This window comes from Myotis daubentonii, chromosome 3 (genome assembly GCF_963259705.1).
Source record: "Myotis daubentonii chromosome 3, mMyoDau2.1, whole genome shotgun sequence".
Taxonomy (NCBI): domain Eukaryota; kingdom Metazoa; phylum Chordata; class Mammalia; order Chiroptera; family Vespertilionidae; genus Myotis; species Myotis daubentonii.
This window is the reverse complement of record NC_081842.1, coordinates 219,443,661-219,456,108: the sequence shown is the minus strand read 5'-3', so window position 1 is coordinate 219,456,108 and position 12,448 is coordinate 219,443,661. Positions and strand designations below refer to the sequence as shown.

The following is a 12,448-nucleotide window of genomic DNA, read 5'->3' as shown; positions in this document are numbered from 1 at the left end:
CTCATGGAGGGGGCACCCTGGATTTTGGGTGCAGTCAGGGGGACTCCCTGGCTCTAGAGGACAGGAAGGGGATGCACCAGGCTCACAGATGCAGGGAGCCAAAGGGGTGCTCCTCCTTGGGGTCCTGCTCCCAGCTCTGGGACGTCGGCCTCAGCTGTACCTGACTGGGGAGAGTGCTGGGGTGAGCAGGGGCTGCCCAGCACCCAAAGGGGAAGTGGCCAGGAGCCTGGGAGCCAGGGAGGGCGGGAGGCTCCCTGTGGAGGGGTCTCTGGCTCCCGGAAGGTCCTCATTTATCCCTCTGGCCTCCAGCCAGCAGACCTAGGACCGGTCCGGCCCTCCTGCCTGGCCGTGCCTCACCCTCCAGAGGCCGGTCTAGGATAGGCCACTAGTCTCCCGTGAGGGCTGGTTCCAGGGCGGGGGGAGAGGCCAGCACCTCTCCCCAGAGACCAGCCAAGAGCCGGCTCACCGCTCAGGCAGGAAGGAGACTTCCACGGGGCAGTGCCCTCCCAGGTGCCGGGGGAGGGATGCCCTGCCTGCAGTGAGGAAGAGCAGCAGGGCAGAGAGCACGGCAGGCACGGCACCCCTTTGCCCCCCAACTCTGGGAGGCAGCCTGGGGTGGGAGTGGGAGCCCCCGAGGCCTAGCCCGCCTGTCCTGACTCCTCAGACTCCTCGCACCCGGGACTCAGCTCTTTCAAGGCCTCTAGGATGCAGGTGCTTTTGTTGTGGGCAGTTTTCAACGGGGATCCGAAGGCGAGGTCACCCAGTGAGGACCTGAGCGGCAGGGTTTGGCCTAGGGCTCTGGGAAGGACTGAGCAGGACACAGGGAGGGGGCTTGGCGATGGTGGGGGGACTGGAGACCTCAAGGTGGGGAGCTGAGCAGGGGGCGGGCTTGGGGAGGAGGGGCTGTCTGTCCCCAGGGCCATGGGACTGGGGGAGGGCGGAGTGGGCTGGGGACACGACGCCATTGGCTCCCTGGTGAGCGCCAGGCCCTGCTCGGCGCTGGGGATGGAGGAAAACCCGTGCTGGTGGAGTGAATGCCGCTGCCTGAGCAGACAGGTGCCGGGCGCCCAGCACCAATGCGGTGGTTGTGGGGGCGGCTGGGGCCGAGCCCTGAGTGGTCAGGGAGTGCTTGGCTGAGGCCGGGGAGCTGGGCTCCCAGGGAAATTTGCACAGAACAGACGGACCCTGGGAGCAGCCGGCTCCCGCGGCGGGCGTGGAGGGTGTGTGGGTGCCACCTGCACCCGGGCAAATCCAGGGCCTCCGGCTGGTGCCTCCTCAGAGGGGTCTCCACTCAGGAGCAAGTGCCGCCCTGTGAGCTTGAGAATGGCTGGTGGGCCCGTCCCTGCGCCCCGGCAGGAGGCCCGTCCTGACCCACAGGCTCGGGATGGACGTCTGGGTGGGGACAGGTGGCCAGGGCTGGGTGCTTGCGCTCGGGGGCCACCTGGGGACCCACCCCTGCTTTCTGGGGTTCTCGCAGCGGGAAAACACGGGCAGAGGACGGCGCAGGCCCGCCTCAGGGAGCAGCCGCCACACCGAGGTCCCTCATGTCAAACTGCTTTATTTCAGCTTAAATAACAGGACAGTTGAATGCAGGGCCGACCTCGCGTCCAGCTTCCTTGCAGCACACGGACTGAAAATTAAATACAAAAGGGAGAGCAGGTGCAGGCGGCCTACAGGGTGTCGCTAGGGCTCCGCCCCGCGCCCCGCAGACCCAGGCCCACGTGTCCACGTGTCCACGTGTGCAGGGGCCGCAGACAGCCAGCGGGAGCGCCCGGGCGGGGCCCAGCACCCCACCCCCCAGCACAGCGCGGGGCGCTGCTGGGACACCTGCGGGGGCGGCTGGGGGCACCGGGAAGTCTGTGTTAGAAAACGACCTGCCTCAGGCGCAGAGGCTGGCTCCCAGGACACGGGCTGTGAGGAGTTTACAGAGCCGGCCGGTCTCCGTTCCCTGCCCCCACCCACCCCCCAAATCCAACAGCTATCATTTGGAACAGGACTTGGTGTTTGTTTTGTTTTTAAGAAATAAAGAAAACAGTGCCTTATCCTGCTACTCAAGCGTGTCGAGCTGCTTACTGTACTGCTTCCGGTGCCTGCAGAGTAGCAACGATAGTGGCTGGAGCCGTAACTGGTTACAACTTGAAAGAGGTTATTCGTAAAGAAAAAGAACATCTAGGCCTGAGCGCTAACGCACACGTGAGCATTCCTACAGCATGCGAGTCTAAGAGTTAGCCCCCAGTGCGGCCAACGATCCAATTGTTTAAAATTTAACTTAGAAAGTTTGAGATCATTATTTTCAAAACATTGATTTTTACATTGTTTCATACACAAATAATTGACTGACTATCCAAGCACAGGACGGGCACCTCTCTCGAACACAGAGGTTGTGACAGCGGGGGGTGGGGGGGGGCACGGGTAGTGTTAGGCTATTATTATAAACTCCCCGCGTCACAAGGAAACCCCAGGGGAGGTTAGAACTGAAGGGAGAGGCAGAGGACGGCGGGGAGGAAGGTGCCTGATTGGACTCTGCTGGTCACCACGCTCGGGTCTGCTCTTTCTGTGCCATGTCTGTGCAACAACCATGTGACACTAGACAAAAAAATTTTAAAAACAGGGACTAAATTTACATCATTAACAACTTCAGAGAGGCCGCGCTAGACCCTCTCTCTCTGTTTAACTACTAAACACAAAGATATTTTAAAAAGGAAACATGAATGTTTTCAAATCCTGTTACAAACACCACCTGGAATTGGGAGCCGATGACAAGATCCAGTCCTGGACTTGCTCTGCACGAGCGTCAGACGGGGTCTCGGATCTGAGCCCAAACCCACGAGTGGCCAGGTGTGTCTGCCTCACGCTACACTGAGCTACTTGGTGGCGAACATTCTGACTCTAGTATTTCCTTCTAACTTCGTTCAAGACAAAAAGCAAACAAAGACAATGGTCCCGGGAGGGTGCACGACGCGTCGAGCCCGCGGCGGGTCTTCTCTTGTGGGACTGTGCTCTTGGTTCCAGCAGGAAGTGAAGGGAAGATCTTGCCCTTTTGCAGTTCGAGGGAGGGCGTCCACGTTAGTCGGGAGGATTGGAAATGCGATCGCTGCAACGCTTCAGGGTGGAATGGTCTTCCAGTCACGGGCGTCCGCCTGCTGCTGAGAGCAGAGTTTAGAGACGTGAGCAAGAGCCCTGAGAGCGTTCTGCTGAGTGAGTCAGTCAGAGAAAGACAAGCACCACATGGTTTCACTTATATGTGGAATCTAACGAACAAAATGAACTGACAAACAAAACAAAAACAGCGTTTTCTGCCACCCTGGACCCTGCGGAGGCTGCTGGGAACAGGACTCCTATAAGGACAAGTATGTCCGCAAAGCTGTGTCCAAGGCCATTTTTGACAGCTATAAGCGGGGTCTCCAGAACCAGAGGGAGCACACAGCTCTCCTTTTTTTAAAATATATTTTTATCGGTTTCAGAGAGGAAGGGAGAGAGAGATAGAAGCATCAACGATGAGAGAGAATCATTGATCGGTTGCCTCTTCCACGCCCCACACTGGGGATTGAGCTCGCAACCTGGGCCCTAACCGAGAATCGAACTGTGACCTCTTGGTTCATAGGTTGTTGCTCAACCACTGAGCCACAGTGGCCAGGCTCTTCTTAGAAGTGAAGGTGTTTGTGCTCGAGATGAAACGGAATTCTCTCTGGGTTATGCGGACAAAGCAGAGAACAACACAGTGACTCCTGGTGGGCAAACCGAGCACAACCAGAGCCGCCTGGGGAAAGGTAACTGCTCTGCAAACAGTGGGCAGTTCTTGCTGAGTGCCCAGCAGCCTTTCCGCTGAGGCCGCTAGACACAGAATCTGTGCGATGCTGTGCCCATCAAGGATTTAAACTTATTGAAAAGTAAACAAACAAAATGGAAAAAGGAAAAACAGAAACAGATTCACAGAGACAGAGAACAGACTGACAGCCGTCAGAGGGGAGCAGGCTGGGGGGCTGGTGAAAAAGGTGAAGGGATTAAGTGAAGGAAAATAACCTCAGGCAGGCCCAGACACAGACAAGAGTGTGGTGATCACCAGAGGGAAAGGGGGTGGGGCGGGAGAGGCTGGAGAGGGGATAGGGGTGATGGAAGGAGACTTGGCCTTGGGTGGTGAACGCAATGCAATATCAGGTGATGCGTCATCGAGTTGTGCACCTGACACCTACACAATTTTAGTAACTACTGTCACCATAATAAATACATTTTAAAAAATGTAAAAAGAGCCCCGGCCAGTTTGGCTCAGTAGATATAGAGTGGACTGAAGAGTCCTGGGTTCGATTCTGGTGAGGGGCACATACCCCGGTTGAAGGCTCGATCCCCAGTCCTGGTTGGGGCCCCATGTGGGAGGAAGCCAATCGATGTGTCTCTCTCACATCAATGCTTCTCTCTCTCTCTCTATCTCTCTCTCTCCACCTCCCTTCCACTCTCTAAAAAAATAAAGCAAAAAAATTAATGGAAAAGTATCCTCAGCTGAGGATTAACACCAACAACAAAAAAGATATTAAAAAAAAAGTAAAGAGAGACAGGCAGGGCCTCTCAGCTCAGGCCCATCGTCAGGTGGCTGGCGGTGCCGTCTGGGTGTGAGGCCGAGGGCACTGCACTCAGCTTGAGGTCAAGGTTCACCTCACCGCACCGTCAATCTCTACCACCATGAACCCAGAAACCACGAACCACCATCTCCCAAGTGTTACCTGCCGGTGTTAGTTCCAGATCTTGAGGAAGCTGTCCCAGGACCCTGTGGCCACAGCCATCCCGTCGTCAGTCACCCCCAGGCAGCTGACGCGGTTGTCATGCCCGGCCAGGACACCTGGGAGCAAGCGAGAGCAGTCACTCGAGGCTGGTGTCCCAGCAGCAGCCACTGCGCAGGGAGCTTGAGGGTCTGACTGGGGCAGGAAGGGGGCTCTCCAGAAAGGGGGCTCTCCAGAAGCGGAAGCCAAGGGGAGGCCCCACCGGACCAGGCTCCCGGCCCTCTGCCGCCCTCCCCCGCCAGGGACCAACAGCCAGCAACTCGAAATGCCACCCGCGGCCCGAGGCCACGTGCAGTCAGGGAGCTCCCATCGTCCGCACACCTGTGTGTGTGGATCCACCTGGCAACCACGCACCAGCCTCTGACGTGTGAACTTCAGACTCTTCACGGGCACCCCCTTTCCTGCCCACTGGGGAGACCTGGGCACCACACACGTGGGTGGGAAAAGCGTCTGGTGTGTGCAGGAGTGCCAGGCCTGTATAGTCAGCTCCTGGCTGCCGGCGGCCTGGCAGGTGTACTCAGGCAGCCCAGCACAGACAGCCTGCCTGACGGACAGAAACCTGAACACCTGGGCTTATCCGAGGAGTCATGTCCAGGACACACAGACAGGCCCCAGCCGTCACCTACCTGCCCGGTCGGCTTTGAGTGCGTCCCAGACGTTGCAGTTGAAGTCGTCGTACCCTGCGAGGAGGAGGCGCCCGCTCTTGGAGAAGGAGACGGAGGTGATCCCGCAGATGATGTTGTCATGGGAGTAGGTCATGAGCTCCTGATCCGCACGGAGGTCAAACAGCCTGCAGGTGGCGTCATCCGAGCCAGTGGCAAATGCATTGCCATTTGGAAAGAACTGGAAAGAGAAAGCAAATCAAGAGTGTGCAAAGGCACAAAAAATAAACATTGGAAATACCACCGCCCAAGAGCAGGACGGCTGGCACAATACAAACGTCAGCAAGGGCTGCGCGCTGACAGCACCTGGGGCCCACATCACAGGGACCCGGGGAGCACACGGGGCCACAGGGGCCACAGGAGCCCCAGGGTGGGCACCACCCAGGCCGTGCTTCTCTGCAGCCACCAGCAGTCAGGCGAGCCCCGTGGAGGAGGGCGGGAAGGCCAGGCCCCTCAGGTGCGGGATGTGGAGAAGGGAAGCCCCGCCCCGCAGAGGCTGCACGCTGGGGGAGTTGCTGCACCCTGTGCCCGCCCCCCCCGCCCCCTTAAGCCCAGGGCTGGGGGCCAGCCGAGCACAGAACGAGCTGGCCCCCGAGGACAGACTGCACCGCTTTCAGATGTTCTACAGGGAGCTCTTAGTAAATTAGGTTGTATTTGCAGAGAAAATAGAGAACGTCTAATCCTGAAAACATTGAAAACTGAACGGGAATTCTGTGTGTGCAGTAACCAATCTAATGCGGCGCTGGCCAAGGCCCTGCGGCGGGGCAGCCACTCACACAGATGGCGTTGATGTCGGACTCGTGGCCGGTGAACGTCTGCCGGCACATCCCTTCTCGCACGTCCCAGAGTTTGGCTGAAGCGTCACACGCACCGGACACAAACAGTCTGGTGTCGGGAGCGAGAGAAAGGCTCATGACGTCCCCGGTGTGTCCCGTGAAGGTGGTCGTCTGCTGGCCCGTCTCGATGTCCCACAGAGCACTGCAGCAGGAGACACACACGGACCCCACGTTCGCCGACGGCCAGCGACCAGTGTCCTGCCAACCCCAGGACACAGGGAACCCGTGCACTCTGACTCGACAAATCAGATGGGTCTCGCAGGCCTCTTGTAAATCACCTGAGCGTGTACATGGCGTGGTCTGGAGCCAGGAGTGAACACACTCCAGGGTTTACTTAAGGGGCTTCTGTCTGTAGGAAGACGGGAACTCGGAACATTCACAAACAGTGCGCGCCACTGGGAGCCGGGCCCTGCAGTGTGGGGAGGGGCCCATCGCCCACTGCTCCCAGGGCTGCTGGTGGGGAAGGAGAGCAGGGCTTCCCCCACACACGGAGGCGCAGCGTCTATAACTTGGCTTCACAGTCCGCAAGGCACAGCGAACTCAGTCCCCTCGCACTGCCTCTGGCCTGAAGTCTCATGGCCATTTCACAGGACGGACACGCCCATTCATGGCAAGAACCTATTTCCATAGGCCAGTGTGGGTCAGCAGTTAGAGCATCGGCCCACACACAGAAGGGTCATAGGTTCAATTCCCAGCCAAGGGCACATACCTGAGTTGGAGGTTCATTCCCCAGCCCCCATCAGGCACTTGCAGGAGGCAACCAATTAATGTGAGACACATCGATGCCCCCCCCCCTCCTTCTTGGCCCCCTCCCTCTACAAACCAATGAAAAAAGTATTCTCGAGTATTAACAAAACAAAACAAGAAAGGACCTTCTGTCCTCCTCCCCAGAGCCGGGGTGGCCAAGCCCTGTGAGGGGAGGCGGGGTCAGGCACTCACCAGGTGGTGTCTCCAGAGCTGGTCACGATCTGATTGTCATCCAGGAAGCGGCAGCAGGACAGGTAACCTGGAAACAGAGCCAGACAGTGACCCAAATCTGCCAGCGCCACTCTCTAGGGCAGTGATGGCGAACCTTTTGAGCTCGGCGTGTCAGCATTTTGAAAAACCCTAACTTAACTCTGGTACCGTGTCACATATAGAAATTTTTTGATATTTGCAACCATAGTAAAACAAAGATTTATATTTTTGATATTTATTTTATATATTTAAATGCCATTTAACAAAGAAAAATCAACCAAAAAAATGAGTTCGCGTGTCACCTCTGACACGCGTGTCATAGGTTCGCCATCACTGCTCTAGGGTCTTGTAAACAGAAACCCGTGGGCAGAATGGGGAAGACCCTGCCTATCGGCCCCTCCGCCCGTGTGCAGCACTGCTGGGCAGGGCCCGGGCAGGGCAAGGGCGGCCAGGACCCCAGGAGCAAGGAGGCTGTGGCACTGCGCCCACAGGGCACTGGAGCTGTCACACACGGGGCACGTGCTCTCCTCCCCTCTTCTCGTGACAGGAGTGAGGATGGATCCCGCCTGCTCCTCACTCGCTCGCTCATCCACTCAGTGCACAGGAGACCCCCCGTGCCTGGAGTGCCCCCCTGCCCCCCACCCCGGGACACATCCATGAACAGAAGGTCACTTCTTGCCCCCCTGGAGCCCTCTTATTGTGGGGAGAGAGGACGGACAGAGCATGGGGGAGGCGCACAGGTGTCAGGGCAGAGCAGGGAGCGGATCTGTTTGCTACGATGCAGCTGTAGCAGACAAGTCGGGGTGGAAATGGTTGTGTGGCCTGAGCTGCAAGCTGAGCCGTGGAACAAAGGTTGGGACACGTGACACCTGCTGAGACACCCCACAGTTTAAAAAATAGGTTTTAGCCCAGCCTGCGTGGCTCAGTGGTTGAGTGTCGACTTATGAACCAAGAAGTCACGGTTCGATTCCCAGTCAGGGCACATGCCTGGGGTATGGGCTCGATCCTCGGTGGGGGGCGGGCAGGAGGCAGCTGATCGATGATGTTTCTCTCCCACCATTGATGTCTCCATCTCTCTCCCTTTCTGAAATCAATTAAAACCTATATATAGATTTCAAAATACATTTTTATTGTGACGGTGTGTCGTGGGCCTATTACACATGCAGGTGAGACTCCGATAGAAACGTCACAAAGAGCAGGAAATGGGCCTGTCCGGCTGCCAGGGTTTTGCATTTCACATAAATTGGTACAATAGTAACCCCTAGGAGACCATGAAGAATGACAAATGTGCTTTGAATCCCTAGACAAACCACTAAAAGTAATGGAAAGGGGCAACCAAAACCGCCAACAGATAAAAATGCAGCCACCGCAGAGAAGGGCAGGCCCGGAGGCAGGTAAGTGATGGAGCCGCATCCCGGCACTACACCAATGTCACGGGAAAGGCTGAGCCCGTGAGAAGGACAGGGGGCGCTACTGACCAGCACGGTCAAGTGGGAAGGCAATGGGTGGGGAGCCTCCTGTGAGTCGCCAGCAGGAAGGCTGGGCGGCTCAGTGAAGCCAGGAGGAGTGCCGCGGCGTGGCACGAGGGCCAGTTCCGCAGGAAGAGTCAGACCCGTGAGAGCGCACGCTCTGCGGACAGAGCTCCGGTGGATGAGCAAGAACCGCCCGAGCCAATGGGGGAAGCAGGCACACCCCTCGCCCAGGTTCTCACGCCCTCCGGCCTGGGCAGTGCCGTCTGCTCTGACACACGAGCAGCCCGACACCGCGGGCTGTGGCCTCGGTGCCCTTTACCGAGAGGACACTGTGTTCTCTACCATCGTGCGTTTGCAGGGCGCAGGACAGGCTGGCGACCGGCTGGAAGGAATGTGACGGGCCACCTGGCTGAAGTCAGAGCAGAACGAGCTGCTCCGGGAGTTACCACCTTCTCCCGGGTTGCGCCCGAGGCAGGAGGGCCTCGTGGGAAGTCGTTTCAGGACTGAGAAGCCGCCGCCCAAGTAAAACCCGAGGACAAGCCCTTCTCCGGGAACAGTCCCCTCTGTCGCAGCCAGTCACAGGCAGACGGACAGAGAACTGCTCGGCTCCAACACCTCCCAGCCTGTGGCCTCCGCCCCGAGGGCACTGGTGTGGGGCCGCGAGGGGCCCACTGTTGCCCACGGATCAGTGCACGCACACACGCATGTGCACACTGCACACACAGGTACGCTCACACTGCAAACCCTGGTGGAAGGTGCTCAGGATGGAGGACGGTGCAGCAGGAGATGCAGACTGAGAGGCAGTGGCCTCAGCAAGCACCAGAGAACCCAAAGCCTTCTTCCCGGTAAAGGCCGAGCGAGGCCTCCTGCTCTCCTTTCAGAGTATTCCTGCCATTGCTGCGACCACCCTGACGAGGTAGTTACTGGGCAGAGGTGAGGAGGCTGACCCGCTGTGAGCCGAGCAGCTCTCTGTCCGTCTGCCTGTGACTGGAGAGGGCGCGTACCTGTGTGTCCGGCCAGTTCACGACTCACGCGCACATTGCCTTCGCGAGTTTTCAGATTGTAAATGGAGCAGATGTTATCCAGGCCTCCGCAGGCCACATAGTTCCCAGAAGGCGCGTACGCACAGGTCATGACCCACGAGGACCGCAGAGGGATGGCGTGGACCTACACGACAGAACAGACGCAAACATGCTCACGTTCAAACACAGTAGCTACTGAAATTACTTTGAAAATAATTTGCAGGTGTGGCCAGTCAGATACAGCAGTAACTTAACTAGAAACCCTGTGCTCCAGAACTCAATCTATAGCTTTAATAAAGTCGAAACTGATGACTAGACAGCCGTGGGCAAACTACGGCCGTTTGAAATGAATAAAACTAAAAAAAAAAAAAAGACGGTACCCTTTTATGTATTGAGGTTTACTTTGAATTTATATTAGTTCACACAAACACTCCATCCATGCTTGTGTTCCGGCCTCCGGTCCAGTGTAAGAACCCATTGTGGCCCTCGAGTAAAAAGTTTGCCCACCCCTGAGATAGACCCTCAGTAACAACCTCCTAATCGAAATCACGCGTCGAAAGGAAAGAATGTTCCTTTACTATTGTATTTTAAGGCTTACTGGCTAGCAATCATTCACTTAAGTCTCATTCACTTAAATCTTCAAAAAAAAAAAAGCCACTGGCCGGTCAAAATGGCTATCAATTCATGCATAAAACAAGGGTTTTTCCTGAAGTGCTGGAACCGGCCCGCGAGCTGCGCCAGGCCGTGTGCTCATGCAGCCGGCGCCCCTGAAACACAGCTGAGTGGGACCAGTGACAGCACTACTTCACTCCAGGTGACACCGCCTTGGATCACTCTTTAGACGAATTTAATTTATACTTCGATACAATGCCCCTCAGGTGATCTCTCACCAAAACGAATAACTAGCCCTGGCCGGTTTCGCTCAGTGGATAGAGCGTCGGCCTGCGGACTGAAGGGTCCCAGGTTCGATTCCGGTCAAGGGCATGTACCTTGGTTGCGGGCGCATCCCCACTAGGGGGTGTGCAGGAGGCAGCTGATCCATGTTTCTCTCTCATCAGTGTTTCTAACTCTCTATCCCTCTCCCTTCCTCTCTGTAAAAAATCAATAAAATATATTTAAAAAACAAAACAAACGAATAACCAAATGAAAAGCTAGACTTCTGCATTTTTAAATAAAACATGAGATTTCCCACACTGAGCTAAAACTGGAATCCTGCCTTCCGGGCGCATTAGGAGCCGCCCTCCCGCCTGCTGGGAGCAGAGCTGAGCTGGGCAGCGGGGACGAGCAGCGTGTGCCAGCCACAGGCTCGGCTCCTAGCGGACCAGGAACTCCATACCAGCCCCAAACTCCCGTGGCGCCCCCCCCCCATACCAGCCCCAAACTCCCGTGGCGCCCCCCCCATACCAGCCCCAAACTCCCGTGGTGCCCCCCCCCCCCCCCCCCCCGTGCTGTAGCTTAGCTAAGTGAATCCGGCGGCCTGGGGAGGGCGTGCAGTCCCTACCTTGTTGGTGGTGTAGCTGTCCCAGATGATGAGCTTGCCGTCCTGCGAGGCACTGACGAGAAGCCTGCAGGGAAGACACACGCAACACGTCAGGGCCACAGCCACAGCCACACGCGGCTGTGATGGCTCTCGTGTGCGTCAGAGCGGCCTGTGCTGGAGACAAGCCACACTTACTCACAACCCGAAGGAAAAGTCCCAATTATCAGACCAACGCCGAAAGCGTGACGAGCACGTTCCCACAGACAGCAGCGGGGCCAAGCGCCTGGCTTCTCGGGGGCCTAGACCCCCCGCCACGTGCTGGGTCAGCTGAGACAGTGGCCACTCAGCACTGCTTCTGTCTGGTGTCTGTTCATAGAGACTTCAAGAACACAGGTGGTAGGAAACATGGAGTGTGCAACTTCCTGTCTGCTCTTGTGCACGCAAGGCCTCGACATAGGGAACCAGCTCTGAGAGACCCAGATTCCTGAGCCGCTCCCAGACGGAGCCGACCCTGGGGTCCAGGCCAGGGGGCACTGAGGAGGCCTCACCCCCCCGCCTTGCACAGTGAAGACAGACTCCCGCGGCCCTGAGCCTGGTGCCTGGCAGCAACTACCAACCGCCATGAGCCTCTTCCTCTTGTCTTGCTCTGGGCACGTGCGATCGGCTGGGGCCTGTGTGCTGCGGGTGCTCTGTCTGCCTTTGCAGAACGAGGACAGGACAGGACAGCACCAAGGGCAGCGTGACGCAGGGGCGAGGGGGCTAATGGAGAGGAAGCAGGGCCCACAGCTACTCAGAAGGCAGCTCAGGAGCCGCCCTTTTCCTGGGACGGTCAGTGTGCTAAGTCACGATAGAAAGAGTTTCAATTCTAAAGGTTTTATCCAAACACACAGGCTTTAACCGTTTCAGTCAGGAGCAGGTTTGGCTTCGAACCAATCATAACCTGGAAATCTGAAAATCCGGACACTTTTCACGGAAACACACGTTCTGAGGCAACAGGTACAAGAAGTCACCAAGGGACAAAGCCAGTCTCAGCTCCGTGCTGCAAACTCATCTCAGAACGGAACCAAGTGCCCTCGTCTTCCAGAAGCACTTTCTTCAATCGAATCCCTGCATCTCGGGGCCACGCACACCTCGGGCACGAAGAGACTTCTGGGTTAACAGTGGCCGCTCTGCGCCCGGCTGCCTGCCCTGCAGGCTCAGCCGTGGACAGGCCTTGAGGGGCCAGCGTAGAGCCCTCACCCTCC

General features: G+C 57.3%; 1 protein-coding gene across 4 annotated transcripts in view; it reads right to left on the bottom strand.

Moving 5' to 3' along the window:
* Positions 1–1,538: 1,538 nt before the first annotated feature.
* GNB1 (G protein subunit beta 1) overlaps positions 1,539–12,448 on the bottom strand; it is a 64,606-nt gene continuing 53,696 nt past the window's right edge. For 3 of the 4 annotated variants that reach the window (XM_059691550.1, XM_059691552.1, XM_059691553.1), the window contains 7 exons: positions 11,226–11,289; positions 9,707–9,869; positions 7,213–7,279; positions 6,214–6,415; positions 5,402–5,618; positions 4,719–4,834; positions 1,539–3,146 (listed from right to left, as the gene is read on the bottom strand). In XM_059691550.1, coding sequence (XP_059547533.1) covers positions 4,728–4,834; positions 5,402–5,618; positions 6,214–6,415; positions 7,213–7,279; positions 9,707–9,869; positions 11,226–11,289 — 820 coding nt within the window. In that variant the 3' untranslated portion in view covers positions 1,539–3,146; positions 4,719–4,727. The remainder of the gene's footprint in view (positions 3,147–4,718; positions 4,835–5,401; positions 5,619–6,213; positions 6,416–7,212; positions 7,280–9,706; positions 9,870–11,225; positions 11,290–12,448) is intronic. The other variant, XM_059691551.1, reaches the window with a different exon arrangement.